At 33.9% G+C, this 24212-nt stretch overlaps 1 protein-coding gene across 8 annotated transcripts in view; it reads right to left on the bottom strand.

The window, feature by feature from the left end:
* Window positions 1–764: 764 nt before the first annotated feature.
* Window positions 765–24212, bottom strand: part of CCDC172 (coiled-coil domain containing 172) — a 61802-nt gene continuing 38354 nt past the window's right edge. For 4 of the 8 annotated variants that reach the window (XM_054522919.2, XM_054522920.2, XM_054522922.2 and 1 more), the window contains 4 exons: window positions 23326–23427; window positions 22869–22971; window positions 2280–2367; window positions 765–1465 (listed from right to left, as the gene is read on the bottom strand). In XM_054522919.2, coding sequence (XP_054378894.1) covers window positions 1430–1465; window positions 2280–2367; window positions 22869–22971; window positions 23326–23427 — 329 coding nt within the window. In that variant the 3' untranslated portion in view covers window positions 765–1429. Of the gene's footprint in view, window positions 1466–2279; window positions 2368–15338; window positions 15492–22868; window positions 22972–23325; window positions 23428–24212 lie in introns of those variants that run through there. The other 4 variants (XM_054522923.2, XM_054522924.2, XM_054522925.2 and 1 more) reach the window with 2 other exon arrangements.

Below are 24212 nucleotides of genomic sequence, written 5' to 3'. Positions count from 1 at the left end.
CCAGGTCACTGTGAATGGCATTAATTCATTCCTTTTTAGGCTGAGTAGTATTCCATCGTATATATATTCCACAGTTTCTTTATCCACTTGTTGACTGATGGGCATTTGGGCTGGTTCCACGTTTTTGCAACTGTGAATTGTGCTGCTATAAACATTCATGTGCAAGTATCTTTTTCATGTAAATGACTTCAGGAGTAGCTATTCTTATATCAGTCAATACACTTTTAGACAATAGACTTTCTGTCTAGTCAGAAATGGTAACAGCAGAAAGATAAGTGATGTTGGAAATTTGGTAGCAATACTAAGTATGATCCGATCCTAACTACACTGTTTTCAGTTGCAGTGTTTCAGGTCACCAGAGAAAATGAATCCTGATGGCTGTTAAGGAGATTATGTACCTCATAATCCACTGGGGACTCATATCCCCGTGGATAATTTGTTTCATTATAACCAACACTGGCATTAACCAGCAAATGGCTTCAGGTGCCCCAGACTTCATGGACACACAGTGAAAAGTAGGAAAACTTTTACAGATGAAGGTCCTCAGAGGAACTCTGTCAACAGACATTTTATGATAAGAGAATAATTAAAATGAAAGCAAGCACCTTTGTTAGTGGAAGTGGCACCAACACAACTGGGCCAGTAAACTGAATGTTTCTTCCTATGTGTGTTTCATTGGACCCAAGGTAAACTACAATAAAAAATGAAAAATATAGTGTATCAGTCCATTCTCGCATTGCTATGAAGAAATACCTGAGACTGGGTAATTTATAAAGAACACAAGTTTAATTGTTCCATGGTTCTGCAGGCTGTACAGGAAGCATAGTGACTTCTGCTTCTAGGGAGGCATCAGGAAGTTTCCAATCATGACTGAAGGCAAAGGGGGAGTGAGACATCTCATACAGTGGCAGTAGGAGCAAAGTGGAGAAGTGCTATACACTAGTAAACAACTAGCTCTCAGGAGAACTCAAGGACAGTACCAAGAAGAATGGTGCTAAGCCATTCATGAGAAACCCACCCCCATGATCCAATCACCTATCAGGACCCACCTCCAACAGTGGGGATCACAATTCAACATGACATTTGGGCGTGGACACCAATCCAAACCATATCATATAGATTAGAAAGAATAGGACAGCTTGAGGTTCAGGGGCATATAAGAAGCCTGGGAGCACGGTATCTACTTCTGCTTTTCCTTCCTTTAGAAACAAAATCAAACCACAGAAGAACTCTTAAAGTTTGAGTAACAAGACAAAAATTATCTTAAAGGGCTAACACACCATTTCTAGATATTAAAAATTTGAATATTTTAAACCCCATATTTCCCACAAGGATCTGTTGTAATGGGTACCATTCATATATCCATCACAAAGATTTGATTCTCAGATGTTCTGATCAAATCTCAGATGCCTGATCAATTCTCTGTAAGTTATTTGCTTTCCTGAAGATCTTTCTGTGCCAATGTCTGAAAAGAAAACATAGTAATTACTCATGAGGAAAAGTAAATTCTTAATAAAATAATTACATAAAATATACCTAAATTTAATATGACAATAAATTCTGGGCATTTCTTAATTATATTGTTTATAAAAAATATAAATTCAAACATAACTTATTGAAACGTTTTTGAACAAGAAAATGTTTACATAAAATAAACATGTAACAACATGCAATGTATCAAATTAAAACTACATTTTAAGATAGTTTAAAGCTATTCATGTCTTTCACTAAAATAGAGTATGGCAAATACTGTGTTCATTTTATAAATAACCAAAGTAAGAGTTAAGCAATTTAAAGTGCTCCTACACAATCTGAAAATACGTTTCCAATAATTGAATTCAAGGTTTTTGAGATCATACAAATACGCAATAAGAAAGTTTTAGGATCAAATATAATAATAAAAGTATAATTTATGCCTATCAAAAACAAAAAGCTTTTAAGGCATTATGATAGTTAAATTTCCTTCAGTGCAGTAATCCTCTAATAACAGTTTCAGTCAAGGAAATGTTACGAGGTCAGATCTAAAGTTTTTTTTTTAACTTAGTTTGAAATCATACATATTCTCTTTGAATATAATTTGCTTCGTGTAGCACCTAACTCTCCAGGAACTCAAAACACTTCATAGATTTATATCCGGATCCTAGTTGTCTTCATTATTGCTTTTTTGTTTTTTGCAGCGGGATCAAACACTAGTTCAGTGATTTTTACACCAGTAAAACCATTCTTACCAGCAGCTAAAATAATGCTGAACAAAAGTTAAACAATCAATGATAACTTACCAACTCCAAAAATTCTATTTCTGTTTGTAGCGCTTCATAAACACTTTCCATGTCATCTTCCTTATAAAGTTCTAATTCTTTTTTAAGTCTATTTTAAAAGAAAATTTCACCTATTAGTTTAATAATAAACTGTAATTGTATTACTGCACAGAGAGGGACAAGTTTGTAGCTTCTATAATCAGAATTTCAAGACTAAATAATTTGCATATTTTAATTATCTATAATTCCATAAAGACTATATAAAATTTTGCAGTAAAACTTTTCATAAAGAAATTAAGGTAGACTGACTAGTAGACATTTAATATTTTTGTTGTTGTTGTTTTTTGAGATGGAGTCTCGCTCTGTCATCCAGGCTGGAGTATAGTGGTGTGACCTCGGCTCACTGCAACCTCTGCTTCCTGGGTTCCAGCGATTCTCCTGCCTCAGCCTCCCAAGTAGCTGGGATTACAGGCACCTGCCACCACACTCAGCTAATTTTTGTATTTTTAGTAGAGATGGGGTTTTGCCGTGTTGGCTAGGGTGGTCTTGAACTCCTGACATCAAGTGATCCACCTGCCTGAACCTCCCAAAGTGCTGGAATTACAGGTGTGAGTCACCATGCCCAGCTGACATTCAATAATTTTATCATAACTAAAAGAGCAACATGAGCTGGTGGATAAAAAATATATAGTACTATGTCTTAACATCTCTGTTTTAGTCCTGGCCACTAGCAAACTGAATAAGCTTAGTTAAAACATTTAGCTTCTCTGAACCTCACCTGAAAACTTTTAAGTATAGAAAAAAAAATCACCCTTGAGCTTTCTTCTTGATCTAAAATTAAACTATAACTTTATAATATACACGCATAATTAAAATATATCTTAATTTGGGAGTGAGAAAGCAACATCTTTCTTTTCCCCAATTAAGTTTCTTTTCCCCAGTTAAGTCTTTAAATTTTTGAATATTTTGAATTTTTTAACATGAAAAAGCACACACACTTTATTAACATGCATTGGGAATCACAAAAGAGTAGGTTGCTTAGAACTGAAGAGGTTACATTCAGGTTTATAACCCTCTTGATGAAGGAAAGGGGGTTTGGAGTTGTTAAAGTTTAGGAGAGACTGTCATTTGAAATGATCAAACCAAAATGGAGCTTCTGGAGCTAGATGCCGTGTAATCCATCTTGAAAATAGGCCAGTTTCCCAAAAAATAGGAGATTCATAGCAACCAATCAAAGGGGCCTTGAACCAACATAAAGCAGTCTCCTCTGAATTATGACTATAAGAAATTAACTTTGAAATGATTCTAGAACAACCCAATTAAATGTTTATACTGATTTTTTATTATACTTTAAGTTTTAGGGTACATGTGAACAACGTGCAGGTTTGTTACATATGTATACATGTGCCATGTTGGTGTGCTGCACCCGTTAACTCGTCATTTAACATTAGGTATATCTCCTAATGCTATCCCTCCCCTCTCCCCCCACCCCATACTGAATTTTTTTGTGTTTTCGGTTTTTCTTTTTTATCAGACTTTAAGGAACTAGACTATATGGAAATATATGGGTGTAGTAATGGAAGATAAGGGCTATTTTTATTAAAATCTCATACATTTTAATTATGCATACTCATCTTGGTATTGGCTCTGTCTTGGTATTGGCTCATATTGGTATTGGCTCTGTCTTCAATGATAACCGTACCTCCTCTCTCCCTGGAATTAGTGTGTCACCCTTCTCATGCCTTACTTTTAAGCAGATAAAGCCTAAAAGGGTAGAGAATTCTTCCTGTATCTATTGAGTATCAATTGCCAAGATAATCCTTATGACAATGTGGTATAATTTCAGGGTGGTATATTCTGGTCCCTCTAAAGCAAGGTCAGATAGGCAACAGAAACAATAACCTTAAACAAAGAGCCAACAATTGTACTAATATCATACAAGTTTGATGATTATAAATGTGCTCTGGAAATTTATTGCCAAATCAGCACAGACTTTGAGGAATTTTTTAAAAATTATTTTATGCCTGTATTTAATGTGGAAAATAGTAAAAGTAAGTCTTCCATTTCTGGCACTATGACTAACATTTTTTTCTGAAAAGAAAAACATAAACAAAAGCTAGGAGCTGTGGCTGAAGAGGTAGAAAGCTAGAGCCTGGAATTGGGCGGCTAGGAGGTTAAAGCTGCCCTGAGGGGAGATATGAGGAACAACATTGCTCTCCCAAACCTAAGCAACTCCTGGGCCAGCAACAAAGTGAGAAGTGTAGATCAATTTGAACCTTTGTTGAGCCCTGACCCTCAAGGGGAAGCTGAAGGAGTTGTAAGATCAGTGGCGTTTCCTGGATGCCAGCAGATGCATCTTCTCTATGGCTGCATAGTATTCCATGGTGTATATGTGCCACATTTTCTTTATCCAAATGCCCATCATTGATGGGCATTTTGGATGGTTCCAAGTCTTTGCTATTGTGAACAGTGCTGCAATAAACATATGTGTGCATGTGTCTTTATAGCAGAATGATTTATAATCCTTTGGGTATATACCCAGTAATGGGATTGCTGAGTCAAATGGTATTTCTAGTTCTAGATCCTTGAGGAATCGCCATACTGTCTTCCACAATGGTTGAACTAATTTACACTCCCACTAACAAGTGTAAAAGTGTTCCTATTTCTCCACACCCTCTCCAGCATCTGTTTTCTGACTTTTTAATGATCACCATTCTAACTGGTGTGAGATGGTATCTCATTGTGGTTTTGATTTGCATTTCTCTAATGACCAGTGATAATGAGCTTTTTTTCATATCTGCTGGCTGCATAAATGTCTTCTTTTGAGAAGTGTCTGTTCATATCCTTGGCCCACTTTTTGATGGGGTTGTTTGTTTTTTTCTTGTAAATTTAAGTTCTTTGTAGATTCTGCATATTAGCCCTTTGTCAGATGGGATGAGTTCATGTTCTTTGCAGGGACATGGATGAAGCTGGAAACCATCATTCTCAGCAAACTAACACAAGAACAGAAAACCAAACACCGCATGTTCTCACTCATAAGTGGGAGCTGAACAATGAGAACACGTGGACACAGGGAGGGGAACATCACATACCGGGGCCTGTCGGGGGGTGGGGGGCTAGGGGAGGGATAGCATTAGGAGAAATACCTAATGTAGATGACAAGTTGATGGGTGCAGCAAACCACCATGGCACGTGTATACCTATGTAACAAATCTGCACGTTCTGCACATGTACCCCAGAACTAAAAGTATAATAATAAAAAGGGAATCTTCTCTAAAGGAAACCTTAATAAATTTAGACCCACAGCCCTCTCATAGATTGAGAACAATGAGTTTGCAGCAAAAATTCGTGAAGCACCCAACAAGGAAAGCCATTATAAAGTAAAAGCAAAGACAGGAAGCAATAGCTTACACCCCGGTTATTCACAGAACTACAGATTATTCACAAAATAAAATGTCCAATGGCTAATAAAAATAGGAAATTGTATTAAATTTCATTCTGAATTAGGGAAATACAAAGAAAAGCATAAGGAAATACCATTAAACATTCACCAGAATAACTAAAATGAAAGATAGGCAATACCAGGTGTTGATAAGGATATGAAGAAACTAGAACTTCCAGACCGCTAGTACAGGATATTGCTTTCCATTCTTTATTTTTTAATGTATCTACATCTTTGTATTTAAAGTGGGTTTCTTGTGGAAACCATACAGTTGTGTCTTACTCTTTTATCTAATGTAATAATCTGTCTTTTACTTGGCATATTTAGACCATTTTCATTTAATATAGTTATTCATATGGCTGAATTTAAAATATAAGATTTTTCTAATAATTTTCTATTTGTTCTATCTGTGCTTTGCTCTTTTCTTTCCCTCTCTTTCTACCTGCTTTTGGACTTTTTTAATAATTACATTTTATCTCCTCTATTGACTTATTACTTATACTTACTATAGTCCCCCTCTATCCATGGGGGCTACATGCTCCAATACTCTCAGTGGACACCTGAAACTGCAGACAGTACTGGACTCTCTATATGCTATGATTTTTCCTATACATATATACCTATAATAAAGTTTAATTTATAAATTAGGCACAGAAAGATATTATCAACAATACCTAATAATAAAATAGAACAATTATGACAATATACTGTACTAAAAGTTATGTGAATGTGGTCTCTCTCTCTCTCAAGATATCTTATTGCACTGTAGATCTTAGCAACCTCAGCATACAATTTTTTTCATTTCCTTCTTAAGTCAAAAACTTTCATCTTTTCACTTACAGGAAGCACTTTACACTTTCTTTTTGGCATATATGAATTGCCAGCATCACTACTCCTGTGATTTGGGCCCATCATTAAATGCAATATGGGTTACCACAAAGACTGTGATAGCACAACAGTCGATATGATAACTCAGATGGCTACAAAATGACTAGCAGGCAGGTAGCATATACAGTGCAGATACACTGGACAAAGGGATGATTTATGTCCAGGGCAGAATGGAGCAGAACTGCACAGGAGTTCATCATGCTACTCAGAATGGTGTGCAATTTAGAATTGTTTATTTATGAAATTTTTCATTTAATATTTTGAAACCATGGGTGAATGTGGGTAACTGGAATTCCAGAAAGAAACTGCAAATAAGGGGGACTACTGCATTTTTTAAAGTTGTAATGCTTGCATATGGGTTAATCACATCTTCAATTTATTACTGTGTACTCTCAAATAATATAACACTGCTTTACTTGGCCGGACCGCAGTGGCTCATGCCTGTAATCCCAGCACTTTGGGAAGCCAAGGTGGGCAGATCACTTGAAGCCAGGAGTTCAAGACTGACCTGGCCAACATGGGGAAACCCCGTCTCTACTAAAAATACAAAAATTAGCCAGGTGTGGTGGCACACGCCTGTAATCCCAGCTACTTGGGTGGCTGAGGCACGAGAACAGCTTGAACCCCAGAGGCAGAGGTTGCAGTGAGCCAAGATCGTGCCACTGCACTCCAGTCTGGGCAACAAAGAGAGACTGTGTCTCAAAAAAATAAAAATAAAATAACACTTGCTACACTTATAGGATAAGAAACTTAAAACAGTTTATTTCCAATTTCTCCCTACCATTTTTTGTTCGGTCATCATCATACATTTTTGTTCTTACATATGCTATAAACCTAAAATATATTCCTACTTTTTTGCTTTTGTCACTTATTTGTTACATCAATTAAAAGTGAAAAAGGGGCCTTTATATTTATCTTCATTTTCATTTCTAATTTTATATTTATCTTCATTATCTTTCATTTATTTATTTATTTTTAAGTAGAGATGGGGTCTCTCTATGTTGTCCAGGGTAGTCTCAAACTCCAGGGCTTGAACTCCTGGACTCAAGCTATCTGCCCACGTCAGCCTCTCAAAGTACTGGGATTATAGGTGTGAGTCACCATGCCTGGCCCATTTGAACCATTTCTGGAGTTTTATTATTTCTTCGCATAGCTCCAAATTTCTATCTGGTATAGTCCTTCTTTCTGAAAAACTTATACAGCCCTTTTTTGTAATGTAGTCTGTTTGCAAGAAATTCAATCAACTTGAGTTTGTCTAAAATTATCTGTATTTGCCTTCATTTGTGAAAGGGATTTTCACTGACAATTCTGAGCTGGCAGCTCTTACTTTCATTCTTTAGGATGTCATTCCCTTGTCTTCTGGTTTGCATGATTTCTGATGAGAAGTCTTCTATAATTATTATCTTCATTCCTTTGTATATAATGTCTTTGTGTCTTTTCTCTTTCTGCCTTCCTTCCTGATTTTCTCTTTATCTTTATTTTTCAGAGGTTCAAATATGATGTGTATAGATGTTTGCTTTTTTTCTTTAATGCTGCTTGGGGCTCTCTGAGCTTCCTGTATCTGTGCTCTAAAGTATTTCATTATTTTTGTAGAATTCTCTACCATTATTACTGATAAATGAACAAATATAATCTCAAATGCACTATGGTAAATCTAAAAAGCCAGACCGAAGAGGATACATAGCATATTATTCCATTTGTACGACATATTGGAAAAAGCAAAACTAGGAAAACAGATCGGGGCTGGGGCTGGAACGCAGGCACTGAGTATAAATAAGCAGAAGGGTACATTCTGGGATCATCAAAGTATTCTATATCTTGATTGCAGTGATGGTTACATAACTGAATATTTTTGCCAATTCACTGTATACTAAAAGGTAAATTTTCTGTATGTAAGTTTTAAAAAAGGCAATGACAGAAGTCAAAGTTCTTATAAAATAACAATTAAATTTTTTTAATTCAAAATTTTTTAATTAAAAATTTTTAAGTTTCCAAAAGGAAAAATAATGTAAAAAAGACCTCTCAATACGAAAACCAAATAAAACCACCTATAAGTTATGTATACAAGCTAAGAAGGATATACAGGATTTTGCAAAACTTGAAATTACATGTAAGTAGGGAAATAAACATCTAACTTCAGCTCTGAAGCCTACACCAATGCAGAAAGAGTTAAGTAACCATTCAATGGTAGAGAGAAGAAAGGACAAAGGGTGCCTAAGGGTGATGAAATACAGATTAAATTACCCTCAGAAAGTGAAAGTCCTTCCCCATGTGGGGAAACACTGAGAGAAGGTCTGAGGCCTCACAGTTGAAAGTAATGGCTTCTGTAGGGCAGAAGAAATTTGTTTAAATCAATGGCTCTCTTATCTTTTGGGTAGAGACAGTTGTGTTTTTTGATTTAATGATGTTCTTTTTGTCTTTCCAGTGCTTTTCATTTCCATTTCTTGATTCCTTCTTGTCTTTAAATGTTACAGTCCCTGCAAATTTGTCTATTTCTCACCCAATAACCATAGCTGAATTGAAGAAAGTTTTTGTTTTGTTTTGCTGATGATGTTTTTTAAAAACTGTATTATGAACAAAAAGCAAAAATACTTTGAGACACCAGATAATCCAAAAACTATATAAATTGATCTAAAGTGTAAAGATACAAGGAAAACAGTGAATTTCTTTTCCTGAAGCAAGCATAACATTGATAGCAGACCTGATCAAGATAGTGAATACATATACACACACATACACATGTCTATGAATACTAATGCAAAAATTATAAATAAAATATTAGTAAAAAGAATCCAATACCACATTAAATAAATAATATACTAAGATCTATTAGGATTTGTCCCAGGAATTAATGTATGGTTAAATATTAGAAATTCATTAATATAATTGACCATATTAATATTTCCAAGGGAAAAATAATATGATTATCTTCAGAGGTGCTGAAAGGGTGTTTAAAATATTAAAACTTATCCCTGATAAAAAAACTTTCAATAAAATCAGAATTAATATGTATTATTTTTACCCAATAAAAAAATACATATGTCAATCCCAAAGTAAGCATCTTATTGCTGGGTAAACACTAGAGTCAATCTCCTTAAGGTCAGGAGTAAGGATGCCCATTACCTTTATTACTTTTTAATATTAAGTTGGAAGAACTAGCCATTAAAATTAGTCTAGAGAAAATAATTAGAGGCATAAGAGTTTGAGAGACAAAATAAAGTTATTTTAATTTTCAGGTAATATGACAATATAACTGAAAACTCAAAAATATCGATGAATAAAAAAACAATTCAAATAATAAAATAATTTAGTAAGGTGACAAGATATAAAATTAGCATACAAAAATAGCCTTCACTTTCATCAATAATAACTGAAATGACTTTTTCTTTCACAGGATATCATAAAAATGTTAACTATTTCTACATTAAATCAGATTGAATATGATCCTGATAAAAATACAAATTTTTTCCTTGGTGCTAGGCAAATTGATCCTAAAGTTTATATGGAAAAAATAAACATTCAAGTAAGGCTCTTCAATGTTTTTAGGAAAGCCCTGAGAAAGAAAAAAAAAAGAGGAGTGACTAGCCCTACCAACCACTAAATCCTACTATTTATCGTTTATAATTAAAACAGTGCAGTACTGGCATATAAATAGAACAGTGGGATATAGTAGAAGACAGACAGAGTTCAGTATAAATGGAAATCTAGTAGACAATAGATGTGACATCTCAAACCACTGGGAAAAAGAGATAGACTTTTCATTAAATTTTGTGTTGAGAAAACTGGATAGTCATTTGTAAATGGATGTATATGGATTGCCAAAGCTAAAGTTGGATCTACATTACACAGCATATACAAGAATACCCTCGAAATGGATCAAAGATTTAAATGTAAAAAATGAAACCATACAAGGTCAAAGTGAAAGCATCAATAAATTATTTGATAAACTGGGTGTAGGTAAAGACTTTTAAACTATTGCTCAAAACACAAATGCAATAAAAGAAAAGAGTATTAAATTCAATTATGTTTAAAAGGTTGTGTAGCAAAAACCACCATAAGTAAAGTTCAAAGATAAATGACAAAACATAAGAAAATATTTGCCACATATGTCACAGATAAAGGACTAATTTCCATAATATATAAATAAATTTTCTAATCAGGGACAAAAAGAGACCAAAAGCCTGATACAAAAATAGGAAAAAGTCATAGAGAGGTAGTAAAAAAAACAATTTACAAATGGTCCTTAAAAGCATAAAGAAACACTCAAATTCACTCATAATAAAGAGTTGCAAATATACTACACATGAATATTGTTTCTCATCTATCACACTGGCAAAACTTCAACAACTTGACAACAAACTCTTTTGGCAAGATTATGGGAAAAAAATTGTGCTCAAACATTGCTAGAGGAAATTCAAAATGGTATGACTCAGTGGAGGAGAATGTGGCAAGATCCAACAAAACTACATTTGCATTTTCCCTTTGAAACTGCCACTCTATATCCAGTAAGATACTGTATAAACACAAAACAACATATACACAAGATTATTTATTGCAACATTATTTGTAATCACAAAATATTGGAAACAATGTAAGTGTCTATTCATATGAGACTGGTTGCATAAACTGTAGTACATCTATTACAATGAAGTATTATATAGCTATAAAAATGAAGATAATTTCTTTTAACTATTACAAAATGAATTCCAGGATATATTGTTAAATAAAAAATGGAAAGATACAAAAGACTATATACAGTGTGTTAACGTTTGTGAAAGAGAAAGGGATATGGGAATATATAATTAAATATCTATTTTTGGAAAAAGAAACACAGGAAGGATGAATCAAAAACTAGCAAAAACAGTAACCTACAGCAGTGAGTGAAAATGCAGTAGGACAGAGAATGGAATGAAATGCCTCTGGATGTATCTTTTTATATACTTTTGCTCTTGAATTATGTTTATGTTTTACTTATTTATCAAATAAAATTCATCAATAAAGCTGAGAAAAAGAGCCCTAAAGTTAGACAAAAAGAACACTTGAGTTAAACACAAATGGAAATGAATAAGCCTAACTGCATTTCAAATTTATAATCATAGGAAAAAATAAAAAAGAATTAAAGTTAATTTTGAACACAATAGTCTATTCACCCTCAGTGGGATTTGTAGTAAGGCACTAAGAATTACAGAGGAATCTTATACTTTATTTAGTAGGCTTGTTGTTAGTACATGGCTAGTAATTCTAAAATCATTTTGTGATATTTGTAGGATTTAGGATATTAATAATTACATTGGTATAATTGAGAACCAGAGTTTTAACTAGAAAGAAAATATACATACAGAATGGAGGGAGGAGAAGAAAAACCCAGTCATTTTGGATTTGAGTTGGAGGAGATTGTGTAAATTTACCATTTAAAAATGGTAATTTTAGTTATGTCCACTTCAAGTGCTTAGAAGCAACGACATCCAGTAGCAATGAGCACATCTAGTACTGTGGTCTGAGTTTCTCAATAGTATTCCCAACTCAAAGATGATAGGGCTTCTTGAAAAAAATAATTGGTTCCAGGATTGAGGGAGGTATGTATAAGAAGAGCCTGGAACACCTTCTTGCACCAGAAAGAAAGTGGTTTTTAAAAAACCACACAGAAATCAATTTCAGAGGGATTGCCTCTGGCCAAATTTGGGAAAACTGGGGTATGAAAAATAATAATGACAGTAATGGATTATGACCCATGTAACTTTAAAAGGTGCATGAGTACATAGAGAATTTTTTTTAAAGGAGAAATAAAAAGGGTGGGGGAAGGAGGGGAAAAGGAAACCTCTTTTTAAAAGAACTTTACCAATTAATAAATAAAGAATGCCATGATTAGAAATTACCATTTTGCAGCCACCATTGTAATAACTGATTCAAGGAGGAATCATTAGTGGACAATAGATGGTTGAGAGAAGGTTTATTGGGGAAAGGATATGTACAAGGTATCAAAGGGTCATCCTATTTATTACTTAGTACTACCAATGGAAAAATAGTGCTTTCTCACCAGAGAAATCTGGCAGACACAGTCTTAACTAAGGGATCACACTTAACATTACCAAAAATGAAACAAACTGACATTATATGCCTCCTGATATAATGCTCTGAAAAAGACATAATATCACTTACATAATATTCTTGCCAAAAAAATTTAACTTGCATATAATCTCAAAGGAACAAATAAGTACAAATTGAAGAACATTCTATAAAACAACTAGCCTTGACACCTCAGAAAAAGTGTCAATTTAATGAAAGGAGAGGAATTGTTCTTGAATAAAAGAGCTTAGAAGAAAACATAATTTGTAATCCTCAATTGGTTCCTAGGTATAAGAAGGAGAGAGAGAGGAGGAAGGGAAAGAAGACAAGAAAGAGACAGAAAGGAAGTGAAAAAGAAAGAAGAAAAGTAACTATAAAGAACACTATTAAGATAACGGGAAATATTAATATAGACTGTTAGATAATAATACTGTACCAATGATAAATTTCCTGTTTGTTAATTTTCTAATTTTTTATTTTATTTTATTTTTTTTGAGACAGAGTCTCACTCTGTCACCCAGGCTGCAAGCTCTGCCTCCTGGGTTCACACCATTCTCCTGCCTCAGCCTCCTGAGTAGCTGGGACTACAAACACCCACCACCACGCCCAGCTAATTTTGTTGTACTTTTAGTAGAGACGGAATTTCACCGTGTTAGCCAGGATGGTCTCGATCTCCTGACCTTGTGATCCGCCCACATCAGCCTCCCAAAGTGCTGGGATTACAGGCATAAGCCACCGCGCCTGGCCTCTAATTTTGTTAATTGACATAATAATTGCACTTATTTTTGGGATACAGTGTGATGTTTTGATACATGCATACAATGTGCAACAGTCAAATCAGAGTATTTTGTATATCCATCACCTCATACATTTATCATTACTTTATCATGAGAACAGTCAAAATCCTCTCTTGTGGCTATTTTGAAATATAAAATAGAATATTGTTAACCAAGAAACAAAAATGCTAACTATAAAAAATGATTAAAAATTTCAACCACAGCAAAAGTAGGAACTTTTCAACTAGAACAGCCTAAAGCAAACAACAAAACCCCATAAACTTGGAGAAGATATTTTTAATTCATTAACAGACAAAATTCACAACTACTGAAAGAGCAAAAATTTAAAACTTCTGGAAATTAATAGGAAAAAGACAAATTACTCAAACAATCTAGCAGAAAAATAAGAGTTACTTTACAGAAAAAAATGCACGGGTCATAAACAGATGCAAAAGATGCTCAACCATATACGTAGTCAGGACAAGGCCATTAGAGACCATGAAATACCATCTTATGTCCACAAGATTGGCAAAAACTAAAAAGTCTTTAAAAAGCATTGAAGAGGATGGAGATCAACAGGAAATTTCATAATGTGCTGATGAGAATATAAACTGGCTTAATCACACTGGAAAATAGTCTATCGTCATCTTGTGAAGTTCAACATTCGCATGCCCTACACTCAGCAATTCCAACAGGCATCTATCCTGGAACAACTCTTGCATATGTGCACCAGCATGTACACAGCAGCACTGCTGGTGATACCAAAATCTTGAAACAACCCAAATGTCCATTAAAAAGAGAAAAAAATATGCTATGGTCACACATCTACACTCATCAACGTGGGTAAATCTTAGAAAAAAACATTGAATAAAATACAAATCTCAGATAGTATAATATAATTTTTACACAACTCAAAAACAAATACAAGTAACCAATAGATTGTGCATGTATATATAGGATAGATGATAAATGCATGCTGTAAACTAAAGTTAGTTACATAATACTATAAAGAAACTTTTATATACACAAGTAAATGAATCACATTGTAGAACGACATGCACAAGAAAATGAAATACAATATAGGACATCAACGATATCTGGGGTAATGAAGGGAGTATGGAATAAAAGAGAAGCCATAGCTAATGCAAGTTATTGGTAATATTCTAGTTTATTTCACGGATGATCATTTTTAGCTCATATTTAGCTCATATTTAGTTCACAGGTGCTCATTATATTAGTATACTTTAGAAATTACATATAGTTTACATATATTATTTTAAGGACCACTAGGGAATAAAAATATAATATTTATAATAAGGGTGGATGGTGAAATACCCTATTCAGTCATACATCGCTTAACAATGGGAATATATTGTGAGAAATGCATAGTTAGGTGATTTTGTCGTTGTATAAACATCACAGAGTGAACTTACACAAACCTAGATTGGATAGCACACCAGACACCTAGGCTATAGGGTATAGCTGATGATCATAGGTTACAAACCTGTACCGCATGTTACTGTACTGAATACTGTAGGCAACTGAAACACAATGGTAAGTATGTGTGTATCTAAACATAGAAAAGGTGGAATAAAAAGTGCAGTCTTATAATCTTATGGGACCACTCTTAGATATGCGATATGCTGTTGACTGAAATGTCATTATGCAGCGCATATGTATATTGAAGTTCACTGTGTTCTGTCTGAACTTTTAGGAATTTAATAGTAAATGAGAAATCTAAAGGGACGCTTAATAAGGAAAGATAAGTTACTAATTTTAAGCATCAGATATTTACATATGTATAAAAACCCTTGTAATAAATATTTTTAAAGAGTAAGTGGAAAGTTAAGTGGAGAGTTACAATATACTATGGATGCTGCTATTGAAATGTACATAAGCCTTCTTTTTAATAAATTTATTTTTCAAATAAAATGGCAGAGATATTCCCACCATTCCATCAACACGTGCTCATCCATCTCTTCAGTTCAAATGGACTACAGGTTCTGTATGACTTCTCATGCCTATCAGAATTAGGTGGTGACCACTCACTCTTTTAGTTACCTAAAAATAAGAATGAGAGACCGCTGAAATTAAGGAGGGCATTCAGAGCAAATTATAGGAAGTATTTCTCTATTTAGCATATAATCAAGCTGTAGAATTTAGATCTGCACTTAAAGAAAAGATTGCTGTTGCTAGCTTCAAAAGAGGCCAGATGATAATGGCATGAATATTAATACATTTGCAGCTAGCCAAAGCAATATAATGGTAAGTAGATCTCATGCTTCAGTGCATAGACTGACTGCCTACAGGAGTCAAGAAGGACTTCTCTCACTCACTGAACTAAGGGCACTTTGCACTGGTTATTGTCACTTTTCTCTGAGTCATCAAATAATGACTATGATAGGCCAACATTGCTAATTAGTTTAGAAAAACTTATGTTCCATGTATTTTTACAATTTCCTGCATCATTATAAATTTTTTTCAGTTACCTCTCAGAGACACAGAAAACCCTTAACTAACAACATACTCATTCTAGCTACAGAACTGTACATACTGTTTAAAGTAGAAAGGATAGATTTCACCCAAAGTCCTAGTGCTCAAATGCAATGCTGTTAAAATTTATGTATATTTCATTGCAGTCTCTAGTTTTCATATAAGTGATTATACAATTTTGCTTCCTAGTTTTGCTTTTGTGTGTATGTATTTGTGTGTGTGCTCAATGCTATTCTATACACTTCCCCCAGTTAACTATTAATTGCATACCAATTAATACTATTTAAGATAAATATGTAGTAATCCTAGTGGTTACATCATTAATTAACATAATCATTTCTTATAGTAGGGCATTTCAGTTGTTCTTATTTTTTTTTTTACTATAAATAACATTACTATGAACACCTTTGTGAGCATAAAGCTTCTTCTGTACCTAGCATTGTCTTCCTTAGAATACAGCTCATAAATGGAATTATGGGGTCAAATGGCATAAACATTTTAAGATGCTTATAATAATTTGTTTGTCTTAAATTTCATTCCAAATACATCTAAGCATGTATACTGCCACCAGCCATGTATAAGTCATCTCTGCAGCACACACTTTCCAATTTTGATTATGATCATTTGGGCTTTCAAAAATTGATAGAATAAATAATATTTAGTGGTTTTAATTTGCATTTATTTGATAATCAGTGTAGCTCAATTACATTGTCTTACTCATGTTGGTATCCCCAGCAACTAGCATACTGTATGGTACAAAGTAGGTGTTTAATGCATGTTTGATAAAGGCATGGATAAAGAACCATTAATTTAATGTTTTCTAATGGATTTTTATCAGTTGATTTTTTAACAAGCTGTTATCCTTTGTTTATCAAAATGACTATAATTTTATTCCAGTTTACCATTTAATCTTGATGACTTTTATTGACACATGAAACTTTAAATCTTTTATTATGATTATGATTATTATTTTTTTTTTTGAGACCGAGTCTCGCTCCTGTCGCCCAGGCTGGAGTGCAATGGTGTGATCTCGGCTCATCGCAACCTCTGCCTCCTGGGTTCAAGAGATTCTCCTGCCTCAGCCTCCTGAGTAGCTGGGATTACAGGCGTCCACCCCCAGCTAATTTTTGTATTTGTAGTAGAGACGGGGTTTCACCATGTTGGCCAGGCCGGTCTCGAACTCCTTACCTCAGGTGATCCACCTGCTTCGGCCTCCCAAAGTGCTGGGATTATAGGCATGAGTCACTGCGCCCAGCCGAAATTTTAAATCTTATATGTTAAATTTATTAGTGTTGTCCTTTTTGGTTTTCTTAATCACAGTAGAGGTTTAATAAGTAGTTCTTTCTACTTTCCACTGGTTTTTCCATGGACTGACTTTTTACATATTCTCTATCCCTATATTAATTCATATAAAATTATTTTAGTGGCATTTAAGCACAAAATTATTCTATTTAAAGTACTATCAGTAATCCAATTTCATATATAATTTATTTCTGAAAGTAGGTATGAAAGTTGAATGTGTGACAGTAGAATTATCAGTTTTCTAATTCTGCTTTCCTTCAGTCCAGGCCACCAGCAGATAGGTAAGAGCCTTCACTGGTGTGTAAGGCTAGACCAGAGGAATCTGCTGAGAAAGGGCTAGAAGAGGGAACGGTCCTGCCAGCATCTCCCTTCCTCCAAATCCTGGCTGGTTGGGGTAGGCATCTCCTTTTACCACATATTTTCTGTCATCTTCCCAAACCCACACCAAAAGGGGTTGATTTATAAAGATAAACATAGGAAAATGAAAAAAGAAATCTGTATGATATGAAATATACCAATGAATTTAGAAAATAATCACTGTAATATTTTGTATGGCTTGTATAATAAAATTATTTCACAATTTAGGGGAAAAGTTACATTTATATCAGAATATAACTTTTAAAATAATCAATGGAGTCTACCGTAAAAATTTCCTCTGTATTTGCTTTGAAGCTTTAATAACTACAGTATGTGCCAAGGATTCACAAAACAGGGGATCTCTATTAGCTTGAAGGCTACATAATCAATGCTGTAGAGACACTTCTGTTAGTGAATAAATGATGAAGTTTTACCAGAAAAGATGCAGAGTCAACAGAAATATTCAGCAAAATATAGAGCTAAAAAACAATCCTGGAATTAAATGGGGAGTCTCATATTTTATAAATGTTAAAAAAGATGGAGATAATATAGGTAAGGTACAGACACACAACTATTTGACTAATATTTTGAGGACACTGTAGAACTGAGATCTTGTTACTCTTGTCTACTTTGAGCTTTTCTGTTGTTGAAAACAAAGAGCAAAGATAATGTAGACCATTTTATAAATGGAGCCTGGGTAACAATTCATATTACTCTACTAAATGCTGCTTATTCTAAATAATGTTACAGAAAGACTCTTGCAAGTATTTAAGGATACATTTATAAAAGTGTGTCTAATTATGAATATTGAGAAACTATCTTGTACACCCATTAATGAGAGACTGGTTATATAAATATGGCATCTCCATATAATAGCATTAAAAAGAATGAAGATTAGTACAAACTAAAATGAAAACGTCTACATTTTGATGAATAATCAAGCAAACTGCAGACCAGTAAGTGTGATTCATAATCCCATTTTTGCTAAACACACACAGACATACCTATGTACATGTGTGTACACACACAAACGGAAATAAATTCTGACAGTATACACATCAGACTTTTAACAGTGGTCACACTTGGGGTGTCAGAGCAAAGGTATGAAAAGAGATCTCGGCTCACTGCAAGCTCCACCTCTCAGGTTCACACCATTCTCCTGCCTCAGCCTCCCGAGTAGCTGGGACTACAGGCGCCTGCCACCACGCCCAGCTAGTGTTTTTTGTATTTTTAGTAGAGACGGGGTTTCACCGTGTTAGCCAGGATGGTCTTGATCTCTTGACCTCGTGATCTACCCACCTCGGCCTCCCAAAGTGCTGGGATTACAGGCATGAGCCACCGCGCCCGGCCCAACTATTCTCATAATAAAAAATATATACATGTGAAAATAAACATATTTATCTATGTATCCTTGAAAGAGTTTGAAAACATGTTATTACCATATTGAGTTTATGCCTTCTTACAAGTCTAAGGACCAACAGTGTGACCTCTATGACCAACTTAACTAGATGACTTTTTCACTGAAGAGGTCACAGCACTGCTTTACTACATGACATTAATGCATTTAGAGTCTCTCGTAGCAGGTGTATATTAACTTCTGTGCAGTTTACATTGCAAATATGCTCTTCACAAACCATACTACCTTTTTTTCTTTTCATTTCTTTTTGTTCTTGTTGCCCTGTCTTGTGGTGCTGAAACAAAGCCACACCATCTTTAAGTGCTCAGAATGAAAATCTCATGCTGTTGCCTATGCAGATTTATTCCTAAAACAATCTTCCTATTGCATTAAACAAGCACAAATATCAGTAATACAAGATGTACAATGATTCTAGAAGGAAGTTTTGTGGTGAAAGAAAATTCCTGAAATGTTTAAAATTGTCTGTTATGTTATAATTTGGAGTAAATAAAAAAATCATGATGAAGAAGTGTGCATTTTGGTAACCCTGGTGTTGGGTAATAATAAAAAATAATAGGTTTCTGTGGTGGTTCACGCCTGTAATCTTAACACTTTGGGAGGCCGAGGCAGGTGGATCACTTGAGGTCAGGAGTTCGAGATCAGTCTGGCCAACGTGGTGAAACCCTGTCTCTACTAAAAATGCAAAAATTAGTCAGGTGTGGTGGTGCATGCCTGTAATCCCTTGCTCTGGGATACAGAGCAAGACTTTGTCTCAAATAATAATAATAATAATAATAATAGGTTTGGGGGTTTACAGAGGCCCAATATATAATACTCTTCTTTCCTGCCTGAAATCTGCCCAATCAAAAAGTAAGAAAGGCAGAAGGCAAGCATAAATGTCACATTCATTACTGATATAGCAGATACTGGAGAACGTGGCTTAAATCTGTAGGCAAGGGTTTGCTAATATCAAACCCCGGTATTAGACTAACTTAACTCACACCATTAAAGGTAGCAGTGGACCCCACAGGCTTTCTCTTGTGGAGTTCAGCAATGATAAAACTTAAGAGATGGAGAAGCAGAGTGGGAAAACATGCTCTCTGAGGCAGGCCATGTTCCAAAGAGACAGGGAAAAGAAAGGGGCTGGGCTCCACATTTCCCAGTTTGCCTTTCCAGATTCACCGATCAGACTGTGTCACTCCTCTCCACATTAGGATAAGGGAATGAGGGACTAAGGGGAGGTCAGCATGATTAAACTTGTAAAGCTTTTTCCACATTGAAGAAAAAGATAGGAATGAAAATAATCCATTCCAAAGTGGCACTTTCCCAGTGGTTAGAATACATCATGTCTTCGCAAATAACACTGAAAATATATGAAGATGAACTTTAATCATTTTGTAGTGAAAATTCAATTATATGTAGACTCAATTACCAGAACAAATATTTATTGAATACTATGTGCCCTGGACTGTGCAAGATGCAAAGAGTGAAAGAAAGAAGAACCATAAGTGGAGGGAGAGCTGGGTTTCAAAAGGATTTAACCACTATGCTTACTGCCTCTTAAGATTCTGATCTTTATTATTTCTGTTCTCCCTACACTATATGAAAAAACCAGATCAGTCATAATTACACACCTCTTTGGGAGGTTTCTGATGAATTAACCTAACCTGTGGCTTAAGTGTTAATCATAGCAATATTCTCTAAGTTAGCTGCTTAAATGTGTGTTAGTTACATGCTTACTCTTCAAAACAGAATTTTTAATTAAACAAACATCTTGATATTTATAAATAGAGACAGATTATTTAAAACAGAGACTATTATCATTCTGAATGTGAACCATTAAACCATTGTGAATGCAAAGGTTACCTAAAGCAGAGGCCACTAAACTGTGAAACACTGGTTCTCTACACTAATGGATAACATCAAGATAGAGTCCAACAAATAATCTGAACATGGCATATTAAGCTTTAAAATATGAACCATAATCGTTATAAAAGAATTTCAATATAGACAAAATAAAACATGTATTAAGGTTGTCTAATTACTAAAACTAGAAACAATAAGCTCATAGAAATGAATTAATATTAAAGATTTTCTCTGTAATTGCTTTCTTACTGGTTAAAGTTAATGAACGTAGAAGTCATAATAACCTTAAAATAAAGCTGGTTCTCAACCTGGGGGGACTTTGCCACCCCCTCCCCCAGCGGACATTTTGCAATGTCTGGAGACATTTTTGGTTGCCACAACTGGTGAATGCAGGGTGCTACTGCATCTAGTGGGTAGAGGACAGAGTTACTACTAAATATCTCACAATGCATAGAACAGCTCCCGACAACAAAGAATAATCTGGTCTAAAATGTCAACAAGGCCAAGTTTGAGAAATCCTGCTATAAAAATAACATCTACTCCATTAGAAGTCAAACCTGAGAAATTAAGAGAAATGCAACTATTATGGAATTCCATATACATTTGAACACAGAGATGAAAAAGACTATTCTATCCCAAAATTCAATAACGTCAACTTAATTTTGGCCTTCATGGTGAAGCTGAATAAATGTCTTATTGTTTTTTGACATCATTAGCTTCTTGTTATTGCATTAATTGTAAGACTGATAGTCCTCTTTCCTAAAATCTTTATACTCAGTACTTTGACTTCACTCTTCACACCTGGGAAAACTTACGAAACATGCTAATTGGGAAACTAAGTACACATATCAATGAATGAAAAGTAGGAATTGATAAATATTGGCATTTAATTTAATAACTGCTAAAAGGCAATGAATGGACTAAATATATGCACTGATATTTCTTTCTATCCAAATTTCCTAAGTCATCATTTGTGAAGGAAAAAGCATTCTCTAACAGACTTTGTGTGTTTAATTTTAACCCAGAGCACATTTTTATGACTGAGTGATAAACCTACAAAACTGGAGTTCAGATTGGAAGGCCTCACACTACTAACTCTAATGATACCAGTGGGCTTCACCATTTTTAAAAGTGCAAAAAAAAAATGAATGAGCAGATTGTCATTATCGAAACTCATTCTGCATCACACATATCACCCAAGGGATTGATATTTTATGCTTATAAAATTTAATATAAAATTAAATTGCAAATATTTTTTCACAATCTACTAAAATTATTGCCTAAGGTAATACACTGCTAATATGAAGCATTTTTTCAGCTCTAGTGGACATATTTCCTATATGATTTATGTGAAAGAAGGCTTCATTTGCTTCTTCATAGATCCAGTAATGAGGTTTCTTTTCTTATATGAAACCTAGAAAGTACAGGAACTTCTTTAAAATTAAGCCAGCAAAGGTAACACTAAATTATTAATCAATGAGAGTCAAATTTTAAAACTTGAGGTCTTTTCTCCTTGTGTTTATGACTATGTCACTTCAAATATCATACATTCATTATCCAAATGCATAAAAATCATCTAAATAATCCATACAGAAAATACATTTTCACTTTTTAAGAACAAAACCAGAGTAACAAATGTCAAGTAAAATAGCAGACTGATTTCCTCCCACCGCTGGAATCTAGAAAGATTAAAAGTAATTTCAATCATTTCCCGCCAAAAGTTAGGAATAACAGAAAGGAGAGTTGTCTTATCTCTTGGGATGTGAAAAATACTGAGTCTCAAGAAAAGATAAAATTAATTTCACTATTATCAGTCATCAACCCAATGCATCATGAACTTACGTGTAGCACTTTCTAGCCCCTGAAGTGTTTCCTTATTGGCAGGTGTCAGAATACACAGAGAAGAAAATAATGTCTTCATCTGGAACTTTAAATTAATAATTGATGCACTTAGCTTTATACTGAAATCTATTTAACTTGAAAAATTACCTGATTTATGCCAAAATATAATAGGAAACTCTTACCTTAAGCATTCTGCATCATTTTGAGGCTTTTCATTGATTTTTATTTTTTCTGCCTCTAGATATTTGGTAGTACAAATGGATTTATTCTCTTCATCTTCAAAAACTAAACAAATCAAAAAATAGTTGCAATCTTTTGAAAATTAAACATAAAGATTATCTTTATTCACTCATAAGAACAATACTCTAATTTTTGGTGCTTGCATATAAAATTTATATATTAATGATTTTTATTTTCTACTTCAATATAACAATTACATGCACAAAAAAGATCTTTAAAAAATTTGTGACATTAAAAATATCCGATCTCACACTGATTAGTGTTTTATCTATTTCTTTTTTATACCAATAATAGCACTATATCACAACAGGTTAATATATTTTAAAAGAATAATATGCCCTTACCATGCATATATAACTGTATTTATCAGCAAAATAAGCTAACTCATGAAGGTAATACCTTTAAGTTTTCTTTGGAGAGTAAATAATTCTTGTATCAATTCACTCTTTTGTTTTTGAAGTTCATTTAACTGGCTGCTATCATGTTCCATTGACTTCATTTCTAGAAACAGATACAAAAGCATCAAAAATAAAATACTTAGAAATAAATTTAACCAAGGAGGTAAAAGACCTGTACACTAAAAACTATAAAACATAGATGAAAGAAAGTGAAGACAACACAAATAAGTGAAAAGATATCCATGTCTATAGATTGGAAGAATTAACATTGTTAAAATATCCATACTATCCAAAGTAATATAGAGTCAATGCAATCCCCATGAAAATTCCAATGGTATTCTTCACAGAAACAGAAAAAAATCAATCCTAAAAAATCTAAAAAGAAATAGAAAAATAAACACATGCAAAAAATCTATTTTAAGCATTTAGGCTTTGCCTTACATGTCAGCAATTATTAACGTTTTCTCATGTAGTAAAAATGTAAGCAGCATACAGTTAATTTTAAGACCCAACTAGCTTCCCCTGGCCAACTAGTAACTCTTTTTAAGAAACTGACCAGAACTTATTAATCACCAGCTGGATACAAAAAGATAAGTTAGTAGATGGTTAGCCTACCAAAAGAGAATTCAAAATATGTAATATCACTTAGTGAAATAAAGTTCCAAATAAGAAAACTATCCTTTATAATTAAAACACATTTAAAATGACATTGCATAGTACTCATAATATGGCTACAGGCTTTCACAATATTGCTGATATTGTTTCTTCTACCTAAAATGCCCTTGCTCCCTTTATTCTCATGACAAATCCCAATTCATCCTTTAAGACTCATCTCCTAAATTTTCAACTATTGTTTCTCTTCTGCCATAATTTCTGGAACTCCACTTA

The sequence above is a fragment of the Pongo abelii genome, chromosome 8 (genome assembly GCF_028885655.2).
Source record: "Pongo abelii isolate AG06213 chromosome 8, NHGRI_mPonAbe1-v2.0_pri, whole genome shotgun sequence".
Lineage (NCBI taxonomy): Eukaryota > Metazoa > Chordata > Mammalia > Primates > Hominidae > Pongo > Pongo abelii.
This window is presented reverse-complemented; position numbering and strand designations above follow the sequence as displayed.